This window comes from Hippopotamus amphibius, chromosome 1 (assembly GCF_030028045.1).
Source record: "Hippopotamus amphibius kiboko isolate mHipAmp2 chromosome 1, mHipAmp2.hap2, whole genome shotgun sequence".
Taxonomy (NCBI): Eukaryota; Metazoa; Chordata; class Mammalia; order Artiodactyla; family Hippopotamidae; genus Hippopotamus; species Hippopotamus amphibius.
The window spans coordinates 211,046,190-211,062,544 of NC_080186.1; the positions used below are offsets into that span (position 1 = coordinate 211,046,190).

Sequence of the window (16,355 nt, forward strand, 5' to 3'; positions counted from 1 at the left end):
TGGTTATTGGTGTTGGAAAACACCCCAATGTGCCAGACAAAACAGCCTTAGACCAGCTTCATTTCAGGTTATTGGTGTAAATCCTCTACTAAACTGGAAATTAATTCTTTTGTCCCCAAGCTCTAGGAATAGAGTCTTTACCTGAGAAACCTGATCTTTTCTAATGTAAAGAGGCTCAGATTGGCCTCTCACAAAAAAAAAAAAGAAAAAAGAAAAAAAAAGTGACTTTTGAAATATGGCGAGTCAAGCACAAATATTTACTTAGATTCTGTCAGACAACAAGTACTATGCTAGGTGCCAGGAACAGACCTGTGAATAAAATAGACATATTCCCTGACCTCAGAACATTTATACTCTCATGAAGAGGAAGTCAAGAAACACATGTTACAAAACATTGTGGTTAAGAGCCACAAAGAGGCAGTAAGAGGTAACAAGGGAACCCATATCGGGTGCACTCAGACTGACAGAGTCATAGGAAGCTTTCTGGAGGAAATGAGATCTAAGACCTAAAGGATGAGTAGGAATTCTGAATCCACCCTTGCAAATGCCCTTCTGCTTATGCTATTCCCTCTCCTAAAATATCCACCTCTAGTCCATACCTGTGAATATCTATCCATCCTTTCAAGGTCCAGGAGCACTGAAAGCAGTTATGATCAGCCTCCAAGGATCCCAGCTGTCAATCATATTATTCTCCAACTGAAGAAAAAAGAAGGTCTTCTATACAGAAGATATCAGGATCATCATGTTCAGAGAGATTCTGCCAGCTCTTCCTCCTGATGGAAGAGTCCCTGAGCTGAATTATGCCCACTGAACCACTCAACAGTGAGATATAACTACTGACTCTTTGAAGTGGAACTTTGATAGCTTCAGAATTCTAGTACCACTCTGCTGACCTCCTATGTTTTGACTTCTACAACATTTGAATAAAGCAAGCAATGAAGTTAACTTAGATTAGAAGTCATCTGTTATTAAGGTATCAGAATTTTGGAGGCTGTGCTTCTACAGTGTGGAATGGCACTGTCTGGCAGCCAATAAATACATAAGTAAGTTTTTTTGTAGCAGGCAGCAAAAAAATAAGGTCACATAGCTAAGAAAGCCCCTCTTTGCATTATCATATTAATCAGAAAGATTAATCAATCCATTAATTTTTTCTGACTACAACAGAACATCAATTTTGAAACTAAATCCTGAAAAGATTCTGAAATAGCACTGAATCAGAGATGTCCATGCCTATAAAGCATAATAAAAGTCATCAACAATATTCAAACTATAGAATTATCAATGATGATTTTCCTCATTAGGAAGAAGTTGGAAATACCAAATTCTTTAGAAAATAAAAGAAATAATTATTTTTTAAACACTTTTCCCAAAGAATTAATAAAATATTTAGTAACAAATGAAGCTACTTTGTGGAAGAGAAGTAAGTTTAATTTTGCAATGAAGAATTTAAAAAGCTGATCTAAAAAGCCATTCAATGTTAAGTTAGTTTCAGAGTCATTTAGTACACAGAACAAAACAAAACCTTTCCATAAGCTGAAATAATGAACTGACATCAATTTGAGGGAAGCCAGTTAAAAAAAGTCCACTCCATTACCAGTCAAACATTCATTGGGGAAGCACTATGTACAAACTTTGCATTCAATAAGAACTCCAGGAGATAAAAAAAAAAAAAAGTAATAACACCTTCCCTTTCCCTCAGAAGCTTTTAATCCAGTTACAAGAACATGACAAAATAGAGATCTACAAAATTATAAATAAAACGCAAGGTAATATATAATTTTGCTAGGTGGGAGTTAAAGTACTAACAAAAAATAAGGAAGAGATATGTTAAATACATGGTAGATGACATATGAAGTTGCTGCATTTTATAGTGTAAAAAAAAAAGGCCCAAAATAAACAAAAACAAGAGATATTAAGAGTATGTCCACATGAGGAATCCAGTGTTTATAAAATAAAATTCCAATAATGAACTAGTAGGTTCACTAAAAACAATGCATGTTAATAAGTTCAGTTCCACCTGCATAAATACTCCTCTTTGGCCAAGGTACAAGAATGTCCAATGAAAAATAAGAAAGACAAAATATCCAGAAAGATACCCAATGATATAAATGCTTTTCATTATAAAAAGGGACTTAGCTCCAAACTACATAGAGACGTACACCAAAATAAATTATCAAATTTTCAGAAACAAAGTCATTAATTTTCTGTGTCTTTTAGTATGATATCTTGCTTGCTCAGAAAACATGGAGAAATGATGACCATGACCAATTTTATAAAACTGCTGTTATTTGGAAATGCCAAATTTTTGGTTAAACCTTGTTTGGAAATTATCTGTAATAGAGATATCTATTTAACTGATGGCCAGTAAGATTCAATCAAGTTAGAATATTCTAGGACATGAAGATCATGGTTAGAGAGTTAGATGGAAACATTCAGTTCAGGCATACCTGGTTTAACATCTAAGGAGGTTCTTAGACTTGGGACAAAACGAAAGAGAGGGTGGTAATAATTTGAGAACAAAAACAACTAGATAAACACAGAAAAATTAAGGTACATTTATAGCTAATTTAAACATACGCTACAGATAGAGCTTTATTAAATCATTAATTTATCCTAAAAACCCAAGCTATATGGTTATCAGTGAGGGAGTGGAACAAAAACGTACTGAGCATATGCCATGGACTGTGCTGAGAATTTTACATATATTGCTTTAATCTTCAGAACCATTCTAAAAACAAGAAAACTGAAATTCAGCAAGGTGTAGTAAAGATGTATTCAAAACTAGGTCTATCCAACAAACTGCCTTAAAAGTAAGTCTCAACCCTAGATGGCCTCTTTATGAGTCTCATATTTAACCTTACTTCTTGGATCTCAGCCTCTCTCTGAATGTTCTCCCTTTATATCTATCAAGGTACTGAATTCCATTTCCTTAACCTATGAATAAGTTATCACAATGTATTAACACAAATCTAAATCATGGGCTGATGTATAACCCAAAATAACCCATGTATAGACTTCAAATAGTACAGGCAAAGTTCTTTTTACAACTGTATTATACCTTCTCTACAAATAACCACTTTATTTTACATTATTCTAACAACAAACAGAATTTTCAAAGTATAGAGTCAATCCTTCTACTAATGAGAACAACTCATGAAATTCTAAAGAAAAACATTCTTTGAGTCTATATGGCTCAAGACAGGAACTCTGAACATCACTTGTTTTAAAATAAAGAAGTGAAGAGTTACCACAGTAATGACATATTTATGGCCAGTAAACATATCTATATTTATAAGCATTCCTCTTCCCTTTCCCACATTCTGACTTCTTTTATTTCCTAATACAAATTCTGTCTTAAAGCCAAACTTAACTGTATTTTGAGATATAAACAGAAAAGAACTCACAACCCACTGGCTTAACCAATACAAAAAAGAACTCATAACTCATTGGTTTCCTTGGTGAAAGCCATAAATCTCTACATAGAATTACCCATGATATAGTCATGCTAAAAAAAAATTCAACAGAATCAGATCAAATCTCCAATTTATAGGAAACATAAGGGATGGAGAAACATGTTAAATGGCACTAAAGGGATGCAATCAGCAAAATCTAGACTGTGGGATACTGTGTGGGGTAATTGACCCAGTTTTTTCAACAAATAAACTTCACTGCAAAAGGGAGAGATGGGTTGGACTATTTAAGACAGACTTAAAAGCCATAAGCAAATGCAATTTAAAGACCTTATTTAAATCCTGACTCAACTAATGAACTATTGAAATTTATGAAGTAGTAATTTGAGGAATTTGAAGACAGATTAGGTACCTGGTAATACTAGGGAATTATTGTCAGTTTTTTAAGGTATGCTAATAGAATTGTGGTTATGTTTTCTACAGTGTCCTTACTTTTTAAAGCTACATCTTAGAATATTTACAGATGAAATGATACGATATCTGAGATTTTGTTTAAAAATAATGTAGAAAAGAAGAATGAAGTTTGAGTAAGATATAAATGAAATGAGATGGGCCATGAGTTGATAATTGTTGTGCTAGATAATGGGAATCCATTACTCTCTGTACTTTTACAAATGTGTGAAATTTTCCATAATAAAATGTATAAAAACTGTTTTCAGTAAGTGTTCTTTGACCATCAGGATAATTGTTTGTTATAAGGTACTTCTGTAAAAAGAAAAAGTCATCTATTAGAAATTTATTCTTAAATACATAATACTTCAAAATTTAGAAGCCTATCTAAAGAAGTATCGAACTCATTCTTGGCCCTAGTAAATACTCCTATCTGATAAACATTACACCAGGGACACTAGTGCATAATACTTTGGTGAATTTTACTATAAAACAATGAATCAAAAATACTAAGGATAAAAAAATCTGTTTTGTATAATCAACTGAAAAGCTGATAATAAAAATACTTAAATTATTTCAATATTTATTGGATATACATTAATAAGTTGGTCTTAAGGCCAAAATATGGAAAAAAATAATAATTGAATAAAATATTCAACATATGAGCCACTTCATATGTATATTCAAAAACTGCACAGAATATCCACAATAAAGAAATCAGAATAATCACACTGAAACTTTCCACAATTCCCCATCCTATGGCACATCATTAGACTCATGACATCTCAGATTTTTTTATCTAACCAATACGAGTCAAATACCTATTATAGTCCCTGGCACATAATCAATAAGAGATTCTAACTTAAATGGCTGAATTAATCTAATCTGTACCAATGACTCTATACTTTTCCTTCTCCACTCTCAACTAAAGATTTCTATGTTATTAGTTAACACTAAACAGTGGTCAGAGAATGCCATCAGTGTCTTGGTTCATGCTCCGCCACAATTCAGGTTAAAAGTGTTCATTCACTCAACTTTTATAGAGAATTTGCTGATTTTTGTTACCCAATACAGACTTCCTACTTGTAGCAACAAAACTTCAAGTGACATTCCCCACCCCACCTCTGCTATTCTTATCCACAGGCTATAAGCAAGCTGATTTTGGCCCCAAGTTCTAGCAGAACACAGACTCGGGTTAAATCAACATTACATTTTTAATCTCCGGTAACTGATTCAAAGATGAGCACATGATTCAAGTTAAGACAACTACTAACAGTAAGGCTCAATTTTAACACTTATTTGCATATAAAGGATAGAGACTCTTCTTTACTGGATTTGGTGTTACAACGCTGTAAGACTGGAGCTGTTAGGAACAAAACCAAGAGAGCAGAAAGTGGAACTGAGGGGTGGCCAGCAGGTCAAATCTGATTCCAGCAGCGCCAGAATCTAGATCTAACTGTGAATGTTTTAGGTGTGAGGCCAAGAAATTCCTTTTTCCTTAAGCTACTTTGTGTCAGGCTTTGGAATCAGACATATTTCAGAATGAATCTTCATTGTCATTCATTTGTTCTGTGGACTTCAATTATCTCAAGTATGTGCAAAAGAGTTGTAAGTAAACAAATGTGTATATTCCACCAGTGATATAAGTACCACGCTTTGGGAAACACTCTATTAAACTCATAATATTCAACACCAAACAGGAAGTGTTACATTTTTAGCTTTATATGCTTCCATTCTTATCAAATTCAAAACACATGGCATTTCAAAAGCACTGGGGCTTTGTTGTCACTACATAATAAATAACCTGTAACAGGTGGTTCAAAAAGACAACTGGTAAATATTTTGCATGAGGCACTAATGATTCTAGAAAAAACAATCATAATATGTCTATTCAAAACAAAAGTTCAAGTCTTGGTTACAGGGCAAAAAAAATGTTTCCCATATTTAAAAAATCACTAATTAATAATTCTAATGTTTTCTCCTTAAAACTCAACATCTTACCTAAAAATATTGGCAAAGCCTCTCCAAAAGACAGATCCAGTCAATTTAAATTTTAAAATTGTCTTTCGCTTCTATCTTTAATATACTTAAGTAGGTTAAGTCTTTTATGAACCTCTAAGCAAATTTGTTTTCTCATGTTTATCAAGTTATTTACACAAACAAATGTAGATTCTGCAAGAACATATGACCTCAATTGTACTTTGCATTCACTGTTCACAATATAAACATAACATTACAATAGGTAACATGATTAGATTGCTGTAAAAAAGCCATCAATCTTTGCTATCAGAAAAGAGAAGCAATAAGAGGACCAATCCCAATACCCATGGTTTATGCTCTTCTAGGACTGTGTGGACTATTATTATTCTAAGAATATTAAGTTTAACTCTCTAGAAGTCTGCAAAACAGATGTAAGGTTATTTGTGTGGTTCCAATGACTTGATATAAAGCCTTCAAACATCTACTTTTCATCAAATGCTCTGTTATATTACAGTGATATTCATATGGGAATTAACAGTGGTGATCTATGATACTCAACCAAACATATTGACTTCACTTGCTCATTACCCTATAGATTTTCTTCTGAGACATAGTTGTCAGATAATAACCAGGATAAATTTCCTCATTACAGTTAAACTTCAGAAACTTATGTTTTCCCCACTGCTAAATTCTCAGAGCACAAACTTTTGGTTCCCAAAAGTAATACCTAAGTCACGACTTGAGCCAATTTCTGTAAGAATAATGCTTAAAATGAAGAGGTTGGTTCCTAAACACAGTATTAAGGCAAGATTTTTTTTAAATTCAATTTAGAGATGAGTATCATAGCACAACTAATTTACAAAGTTATAAATTGCAACCATGCTGTAATTTAAAAGAAACACTTAACTTAAACCCACATATGGAACTATATTAATAAACTATATTATACAAGCATCTACATACAAATTACCAAAGAAGCATCAATAAATTTTTTAAATTTAACTTTTGAAGTGCCCTAAAGTTTAGACAGATGTTATCCTATTTTCTCTGAGATTTTCTCTGAGCAGCTGTTCATTTGGACACGTTCCTTATTTATTGATATACTGTGTTCAATGCTGGGGTCACATTTCTTAAACAGGAACTTGGCAACTTCCAAATTCCGTGGTAAATATTGACATATCTCAGCATGTCAATATTTATACTGTCAGGACACTTTGATGAGTCTCTTCAACAATGGCTGCATCTTACTTCTCTGCAGCCACTTGTTTCTGTTCCAACAGAGCAAGATCTTTCTTTATTCAATGCAATTCTCATTCACTGTTCAGACAAAATTACAAGTAAGCTAATAGCATCCTCTCAAAGACCAGATTGAAATCCTTGCTTATTTCAACATTTTGGTCACTTCTGCAGGGTTAGTAAAGCTCAAAGAAACAAAGCACAAATTCAGGAGTGTACTCCACATAATACTTGTTTTTGACTGCTTAATTCCAAGCCTAATCATCATTTTCAACCTCACTGCAGGGTGAAAGCCACTGAAGCCCTTTCAGAATTTACAGAATTAAATTATTTCCTTTTTTGTTAGTCCTAAAAGCTAGACAAATTTATAAAAGATTGGTTTACAGACTACAACAATGATGATGATATTCAGAGAGCAGTTTGAATCCAGAATGCCTACCATAAAAGGTAGTTGGAAAGTCTGGCTCATTATCTAGAATTAAACAGTGTTTTATATGCAAAATTAGTGTACCTAATTTTTGTGCCAAGTATCAGAAATCATGTTAACAAACTAACCATCATTAACTCCATCTTAAGAGCAAATTACCATATCATTGGGAGAAAATCTCTGCAATGTCTTGTAAATACCCTGAGATTTCCCAATATCACAAAAGCAAAAGTTTAATTTAAAGCTATTGGCAATACTGGAAGTCAACAAAAGCATAAATGCCTCATCAACAGTTTCGAAGTCTAACACAGATTTTTCCCTTTGGGCAACGAAGTCTCAATGGTGTTTTTCTTCTAGAAGGAACCCGATTTCACCAATATTAAAAATTTGCTGACTATAATAACCCTCTGTTCACTGATTTCAGCCAGTGTTTTAGAAAAAGACACAATTCACTTTCTCATCAGCACTGGCAGCTTCACAAAGGACAAGGACCAAATTGCCCAGGGCTTTAAAACGCATTAACTACCTCCTACTGGTACAAAAAGAACTACCTTGAAGACAGCCACCTTTTTCCTTGAAAACAAGGTATTGCAAATAAAGCACTGATTTATTCAAAAGACCCAGATTGAAATCAAAACTCTACAGCTTCATAGCTGAGTGACTTTGGTCATGCCATTAATGCGTTAAAATGTTCACTGACTGCATCCTATGTACCAGATTTTGATATCTCAAAGGTGAGTAAGACATTCCCAGATCTCTGGTGAGATAGAAACACCCAAAGAGGATTATTATACAAGCTTGTGAAGTTCAGAGGCAGGGTGGGAGCTCCTCTGAAAAGTAGCACGTTAACCAGCCTGAAATTTCAGAGGAGGCTTCCCTGAGTTATATCTGATATAAATCTTAAAAGATGGAAAAGGTTTAGGAGTGGAAGGAAAAAAGATAAGGAAACACATTCCAGGCAGAAGAAGCTGCATGAGCAAAGGCTTGGAGGCAAGAAATAGCATAATATATGGAAAGGAACAATTCAGAGTTTCAGACTGACTGCTGACACAAACAAGAGCTTTTGGGGGAAGCAAAGGAGCAATAGCCATGTTAAAGGGATCTCAAGAATAGTAAAAGAGAAACTGGGATTTGGAGCACAGAAAACTCCTTAAAGGATTTTTGCTCAGAGGAGCAAATAAAGGGGGTCAGAAGTGGAGTAAGGTTAAGACAAGCATTTCTTAAGGTGAATGAAATAACATGAAGGTCAATCAAAATTTTATGGGTCTTAATCTAAGAGCCATCGGGAAAGAGAATTTAAAAAGAGGGAGAAGAAAAGGACAAAAGGCAACACTAGATAACAAAGAACTTCAACCACAGACTATGGAGATTAGTTGAGGATCAAAGAAAACAAGGAGTTAAGTAAAACCATTGCTTTTAATATACATGAATATCATTGAATGAGGCGAAAAAAGGAAGTCAGACAAAAGGAAAAAATCAACACTATCAATTCTAGACACAAAGTAAAAAGAGAAGATGTGAGAAAGTGGTCTGGTGGTACAAAAGCAATACCAATTTAATTTAAAAAACCTTTTAATTTAAAAAAACCTTTCATTGAGTGTTAACATATAAGTCAATCAACCTTCCATCATTATCCCTCCTTTCAAATTTTAATTTAGTGAAGAAAGAAGTCCAGGCACACACAGGCAACCCTTACTGAGTGCTTGGTGCATATCAAATACCTGGCTAGATGACTTACTTGTAACAACTCATTTAATCCTTACAGTGCTGGGGAAGCCTATGTATTCTCTCCACAATAAAACATAAATACATACTATTTTTACACACAATTCTGCTGAACCCATGAAACCAAAGTTGAAAATACTCCTCCTAATTTTTGAAGAAGGAAACGATAGTCAGATGTCACTTTTAGTAAGAAAATGATCCAAGATAGTGTGAAATGAGAATCCATAGCAGAGCTGCCAGAAAGGAGACTTTTGAAACAGCAATTTAAGATAGTACTTAAATTAGTTCACTCGTAATGAAAACCAAAAGCAGGGAGTTTATGTGCTTAATGATCATATAGCTCAATTACCACCTCCCTAGAGATCTTGCCACATGTCAGATTAACTTGGCTGTGTTACACAGAAAACAAACTTAATACATATAGGTATGCTCAGCCTTAACTATTGCTATTTGGGTTTCTCTATGGGTAACTTGAAAATAACTGGCATTGTTCTTTGCTATTTTGAAGCTGAAGTACATAAGAAGCCATAGCCTAAAATTAATTAAAATCCATAAATACAGTAAATCAATTGTGATCTTTAACAACTTCGGTTTCCTGGTGCACTTCAGATATGACATATTACCCTCAAGTGTTCCTAAAGATGAAGACAATCTTCACATGAAAACAAAATGCCTGCAGACATTTACTGCTCTAGAAGCCAAGCTTGATGAGTTGCACAACATAATTTCCATAACTAAGCCAAGGTTATTAAATTTGAATGGCAAGACTTGCAAGGTATATTGTAAAGCAATCACAAACCAGAGCATTATGGCTTGTTCTTTGATAGGAGGGTACAGTACATTTTTATACATTTCTTTTTCCTCTCTCCCCCAAGCCCATTAAATTTCTGGAAGGAACAGGCTATCTTTATTCCTCTCCTGCACTCTCATGATCTTATGAATAAAGCTCAGTTAAATACTTGCTAAATATGTATATTTGACCAACTCTTGACAACTCAATAGATTCAAAAATAAAGTTAATTATGGTTTAAAAAAAAGGAAAAAGCTTGGTTGGCAGTAGCCAACAATGTAATCACGGTAGAAACCCAAATGTTCTGATCACTATGTTGCCCTAAAAATAGAAGGGTCTCATAGTTTGGCCAAGAACAGCACATAAGTCAACACCTCATATGAGTTTCCTTTCCTCTTTTTCTTTATCCCACTTTGAATCAAAGTATTAAAAAACTGCTAACATCCTTGAAAGAATCCCTTATCTAATGGGATTATTAAAATTAGATAAAGCTAAATAATAATACCGCTGATTAAAAGAAAAAGTTGGCACGTTATTTGTCTTGCAGCTGGACCCCTTCTCTAGAGTACTTAATCAACTACTGAACTCAGGGAAGGCAGTTCCTTTCCATTTGTTACCGCCCCAGATGGAACCCATCGACAATTTACAAAAAGCTGGGGATTGTAAGAGAGAATGCCAATGTTGGAGAAACGATCCAACACCTTCTCAACACAACCCTCCGAATTCAAGTGTCCTCCTAATCCCATAACCTTACAGAGCATTTCAAAGGAGCTTTACAGTCCAAAGAATCCCTCAGGTGCAAAGAGAGAAACTGAAAAGGGAGCCAGGAGGTGAACGCCTGCGGGTAAGGCCAGGAAACCCAGGTGTTCCCAAGAGTCCACAAACAGAAGGGCCAGAAGCTTACACACCGAGGGGTCCAAGCTGGGAAAAATTTGCGTTCTGCGAAGTTCTAGAGAACTAAAAAAGAAAAAAAGAAAAACTGGACCACCGACTACTGTTAAAGAGGCAGTCGCCACTTCCGGACCCTACCTGTCAGCAAACCCACTTCCGGTCTCCTCCGAAAGGCCCGCTCCCACGGGCAGATATCCAGCAGCCAATGAGAGTGTCATGTACTTCCGCGGGGCCAAAAGACGTCATTTACGCCCCGCCCTTTCCGGTAGAGACGGGCCTATCGTAGAGTCTGAGACGCGCAGCTCAGAAGGAGGTACCCTGACAGGCCCAACCAGACCGCGGGAAGAAGCGAGAAAGGCAAGCCGGGCGTGCACGCCTCTTCCGCCCCGGGCCCGGAAGGGTGATGTGGCTGGGGCTTCGCCGGCCTCACTATGGTAAGAACTGGGGATGCGGGGTCGCGGCTGAGCTTTGTGAAGGGGCTGAGGGCCCGCACTAGGGCTGGAGGGTTGGGCGGCCGTGCCGAGTCCCCCGTCAGGGACCCCTGTCACTAACTTGATTTTCCCGGGGCTCGGAGGTTGCACAGGCCCGAGAGCCATGTGGCCTCTGCAAGTCCAACCAGCGAGAACCGGGGCCGGCAGCCCAAAAAAAACCCCAGGGCCGCGGAACCCCTCCTCACACGCTGAGGCCACTTTCCGGACTTGTTTGGAAGAAATGCGCTGGTTTGGTTTAACCCATCGATTACTTAAACTTTCTGTGGTCATTTTGAGGCATTAGGGCTGCCCGGGTTTGCGCTTATTTTGCGACTCTCTCTCTCTCAGCGGGCCCGACCCAGGTGTTTATTTTCTTGTTATCAAATAACCCCCAAACGCTACACCTTAATTTTAACCTGTTGAATTAGTGGCCTTTTAGGTCCCTCCAACTCCATTCTCTCAACTTTAAAGATGCTACTTTATAAGCTATATTTTAATGATTGGAGTTGTCTGCGGAGGTGGCTTCTTTTCTAGCAGCTTAACGTGCTTGGGGTAGTGTCTGGCCTCGGGCCGTTCTCCCCTTCTACACATTAAGGTTTTATGTGTACTTTTGTCTTATTGCAGATTCCGTTAATAGCCTGGGCCTTTTAGAAAAGCTCGAAATAAGTCACAAAAGTTGGCAAAATAAATGCTTACGTCTCCAGGTTGAGAAAAATAGATAAAGCCAGAATAGGCAGAGGGTAGATTTAATAATCAGTAGTAATAGCAAACTTCTCCCAAGCTATGTCTGCAGTCATTTCACCCTTGTTACAGTAAATGCCAACAGCCTCTACACCAGGCCCTCGCGGTGAATTTATGAGGTCCATGTGCCAGGTGTTGCATTTATGAGCATATTTATGGGGAAAAGATGCATGCCTTTTATTACAGTGTGAAAAGCAACCATGACAAAAAGCTCTTCTACAGTGAAAAGTTGCAGAGCTTGAGTTCCCAGAAGTTCCTGCAGAATCCCATACAACACAAAAGCCTTAGACTTTTAATCGAAAACTCATTAATTGTGGTTTGCTTTATGCCTGCTACTTTGGTTATAGCTGGGGCATAAATCACAGTCTGTTCCCTGGAGAAGTTTACCATTTATAGAGGAGATGGCAGTTTATTGGCAGATTATTTCTTCCTCGGCCAAGGATATTCTCCACCTTCTTTCTCCACCTACCAAATAATAGGATGGATACACTTATGAGTGAGCTGTTATTTTACTGAGAAAATGTGGTTCCTTTTTCAATTCAAAAAGAGTAGAGAGACTGTTACTCAACTCTTGCATATCCTCCATAAGTATGAAGTTGGGTTATTTTACTCATAGTACAGTCAGAGATAGAGTCTTCTTTTTGTCATCTCATTATGTACTATCTAGAAACAAGGTATATACTATGTTTAAGATTAATAATATTTGAACCGACTGGCCATACTTGTTTTTTCAAAGTAACAGTAATAGCTCTCGTTTATTAGCACTTGCTGTGTGCCAAGCAGCGTTTGAAAAACCAGTCTATAAGCATTGTCTTATTTCAAGCTCGAAACTTCTGAAAAGATGTTTGCAGGCTAAGGAAGTCAGGCTCAAGGAGACTGATGTGCTTGGGGTCATACACCTAGTAGGTAGTGAAGCCAGAACTCAGTCTTACTTTAATGTCCAGATGCCAGAAGTCTTCATGCTATTGTTAATAAAAACAACATAACTGAGGATAAAATAATGTCTTAGTGATTTGTTGTTCTAATATATGTCAATCAGACATGGGTGGAAAATAGAAACAACTGCCAGGTGATTAATTTTTCATTCCTGCTCTCTTCCTGTGAGCTTAGGATGTCCACATTTTAGAAAATGTACGTTGTAGTTGGAAGAGTTACACAATCAGATTTCTTTTTGAGTGTGTACCTACACTTGGTATATTTGTGAGGGAGTCTAGTGATAATAACTTAAATCTGAAGTACTGTATTTTAATGAATCCATTTTTTAAAATGCATTTCAAGACCATAAAATGTTTATCAGCAATAATAATTTACAACTATCAGAGTATAAACAGTCTGATAATTATATCATTTATGAATTAATACTTTTAATTCACCTCAAGTTTCATCTCTTCCCAAGAAGCCTTCCCTGTACCTTCTATTTTCTTCTACTCCTTTTAGGTATCTATTTGGACATCTATACTCCATGTATATACCCACAGTATTTCTCTTGCATAGAAAACGGCAGTAAGGTGTTGCCTATGTTTCTTCCTTCTCTAGGCAGAGTTCTTAAAGTAGAGACTAGGTCTTTTAGTCTCTACATCACAGTGTCAGAGTTAGTACTCAAACTTATGAGAGTCTGGAGATACACAGTCATGTAAAACGTGCTCATTGTCTTCAAGGATTTTACAATCCAGTGAGGAAGAGTATTAAATAAGTAAATTTTATGTGTTAGCTGCTAGGACATAAAGAGACGACATGTATGGTGGAAAGAAGATGGACTTCAGACCGAGCCAGGCAGGGTCAGAATCATTCCACTGCCCAGCCTTTGCTTGATCAACCTGAGGAAGTTTATCTTCGTTTCTTCCTCTGTAGATGTGTTATGCTCATAAACCCTGCAAAGTAGGACCTATTGCCCACATTTTATAGTTAAATCGAGTATCAGAGAAAGGGTTTGAAATAGTTTCCTTCATCTTGTACCTGAGATACATAGGAAATATGTTAGATACAGAGGAAAGAGTAATTGTGACTGGGAACTGCTGGGGAGACATCCCCAAAGAGCTAACACTCTGACCTGTATGTTAAGGAGAGAGTCGGGACCTGGGAAAGTACTTTCTATCCTTTAGATAGGTAAAGGAAATGGTAGTTATGGACACAAAGACATGAAGTTGAATAGTTGCTTGGGGATGACGGGAATAGAAGTTAAGCAGTGAAATGAGATGAGACTAGAAAGATTAGGGCCAGATCTTGAAGTCATTCAAGACCTTTATATTTTGAAGATGTTTGTGTACCTGATAAAGACTTTGAACAGGGAAAAGAATGGTGTGCATTTTAGAAAACCAACTGGTAACAATGTGGAGGGTCTATTTACATAGAAGATTGAAATCTGGGAGACTAGTTTAGAAACAGATGCAGTGCTAGTAGATGATCAAATGCCTCAACTCTTGACAGTAGTAGTTAGGGTTGAAAGATAAGGATAAATAAAATCATTTTGAAGGTGAGTAGTAAGCAGTGGTAAAGCACAACTCCAGCTTAGGTGATTGGTTGGATTGCAAGGAAATATTGATTAAGCACCTACTCTGCCATGTGCTTTACATGCACAATGCTTTACTGAAAACTTACATTATTGGCCTCAGTGTACATATGAAGAAAAAGGTGCAGAATGCTTCAGTGTCTTGCCCAAGACCATACTGCTTATAAATAGTGAAGCTCAAATTTAAACTTAACAGCTCAGTTTGTCACCAGATCTTGGGCCCTTTTTATTATACAACAATGCTAATAACTCCACAGGAAATTCAAGAGGAAAAACGTTTGTATGCTTCAGTGGTTGAGATTGGGGGGAGTTTGTTAGGATGATAATTCTGTAGCTACTATTGCCTTTGCACCGTCAATACAAATGGCATCACAGTAGAAAGGCAGGTATTTTCTGAGTATTATAAAAGTAGTTTTGACTTCATAAACCCATGAAAAGATTTCATGAACTCCTCTTTGAAAACCACTGCCTTGAGGCTAATAGGTAGGTATCTGAAGAGGATGCTGGTCTTCTGTAGCTTAGTGGCTTGTAACCTTGACTGCAAGTGAAAACTCCCAAGGAGCTTTTAGAAACTAAGCCCACACAATTCAGTCCAAATTTCTGGGCATTGATTGTTTTTAAAAGCTCCAGGTGATTCTAGTGAGTAATCAGGGTTCATACCCTGTTTGACTCCATATATTTGCAAGTTTTTCCATTTTGTCATTCTTTGTCTTATCTGATTGCATGATCAGAGTCCTTTTTTATAGCAGAATTTGCACTTTTTCTTCAGAATACTTTATCTTATCAATCACTTACCAAGGATGGGTGAAGCATTTACATCTTCATTTTCTATTTATCATAGTTATGTGTGCTTTCTCTTGTTAATACCTGTGACACTCTTGTTGCTTCATATTTAGATGTGAGATGTCCACAAAAGATCTCAAACTAAGCAGTACAGATATAGCAAATGCACTATAGGTACCTTGACAATGAGATGAAAATAGGCACAATGACCACCAGTGTTGCCAGTGGAGAACAGAGTTGAGGTGCAAAAGAAAGTTAATATTTCTGTGTGTTGTTAGAAATCTTTTCAGTCACCTGTGGTCACTTGTCTTGGGCAGATGGAGTGTTGGATGTCTTTGCACATTCACATATCAGCTTACATCCCTGTATTTCCATGTTTTCTCATTTTAAGGGATAATAGTGGTACATATGAATTAAGTAGAAACTAGTTGGGAAATACTGACCTAACCTAGATTTGTGAATGATAAAATGCTGATCCACTTTTCCAGTGCTGTATAATTTCTGTCACAGTGGGGACGAGGAGGACTTCACAGAGGAGATGACTCTTGAGTTGAGACCAGAAGGTTGGAAAAAAAAGAGTAAAACAGAGTACCTTGAGAAAGATTGCATGCTTGAAAGGATCTGAAAGAAAAAAACCATAGTAAATAAATTTTACTTTCCTTCTCACCTCTTTTTATCATCTTTCCCTCTATATTGTGATGGAATATGCTTGCTTTCTTAGCTCTTCCCTTTCCTTTAATAACATTTTCCTATTGAAAATCTCAATTAGTTTTCTAAAGAACAGTAACATCTGTTTCCTTTAACTCTAAGACTAAAACTTTATATCAGCAGGCAACAGATGCTAAGCATTAAGAGGAATGCTTAGGGAGGTTAAGCAATGGTAGGCGAATGTCTGTGAGTTTGAAACACTCTTGACCAGAAACTGAGTACATCTAAAAGACTT

At 36.5% G+C, this 16,355-nt stretch overlaps 2 protein-coding genes across 5 annotated transcripts in view; one reads left to right on the forward strand and one right to left on the reverse strand.

Annotated features, from left to right (window-relative positions):
• The window catches only part of XRCC4 (X-ray repair cross complementing 4), a 244,613-nt gene extending 233,487 nt beyond the window's left edge, over positions 1 to 11,126 (reverse strand). Inside the window, exon 1 of one of the 4 annotated variants that reach the window (XM_057739892.1) lies at positions 11,048 to 11,126. The gene's annotated coding sequence lies outside the window, so the exon portion shown is untranslated. Of the gene's footprint in view, positions 1 to 10,922 lie in introns of all 4 variants that reach the window. The other 3 variants (XM_057739906.1, XM_057739898.1, XM_057739916.1) reach the window with 3 other exon arrangements.
• A 120-nt stretch (positions 11,127 to 11,246) lies between these two features.
• The window catches only part of TMEM167A (transmembrane protein 167A), a 38,020-nt gene continuing 32,911 nt past the window's right edge, over positions 11,247 to 16,355 (forward strand). The window contains exon 1 of the mRNA XM_057739935.1: positions 11,247 to 11,343. Coding sequence (XP_057595918.1) covers positions 11,341 to 11,343 — 3 coding nt within the window. The 5' untranslated portion in view covers positions 11,247 to 11,340. The remainder of the gene's footprint in view (positions 11,344 to 16,355) is intronic.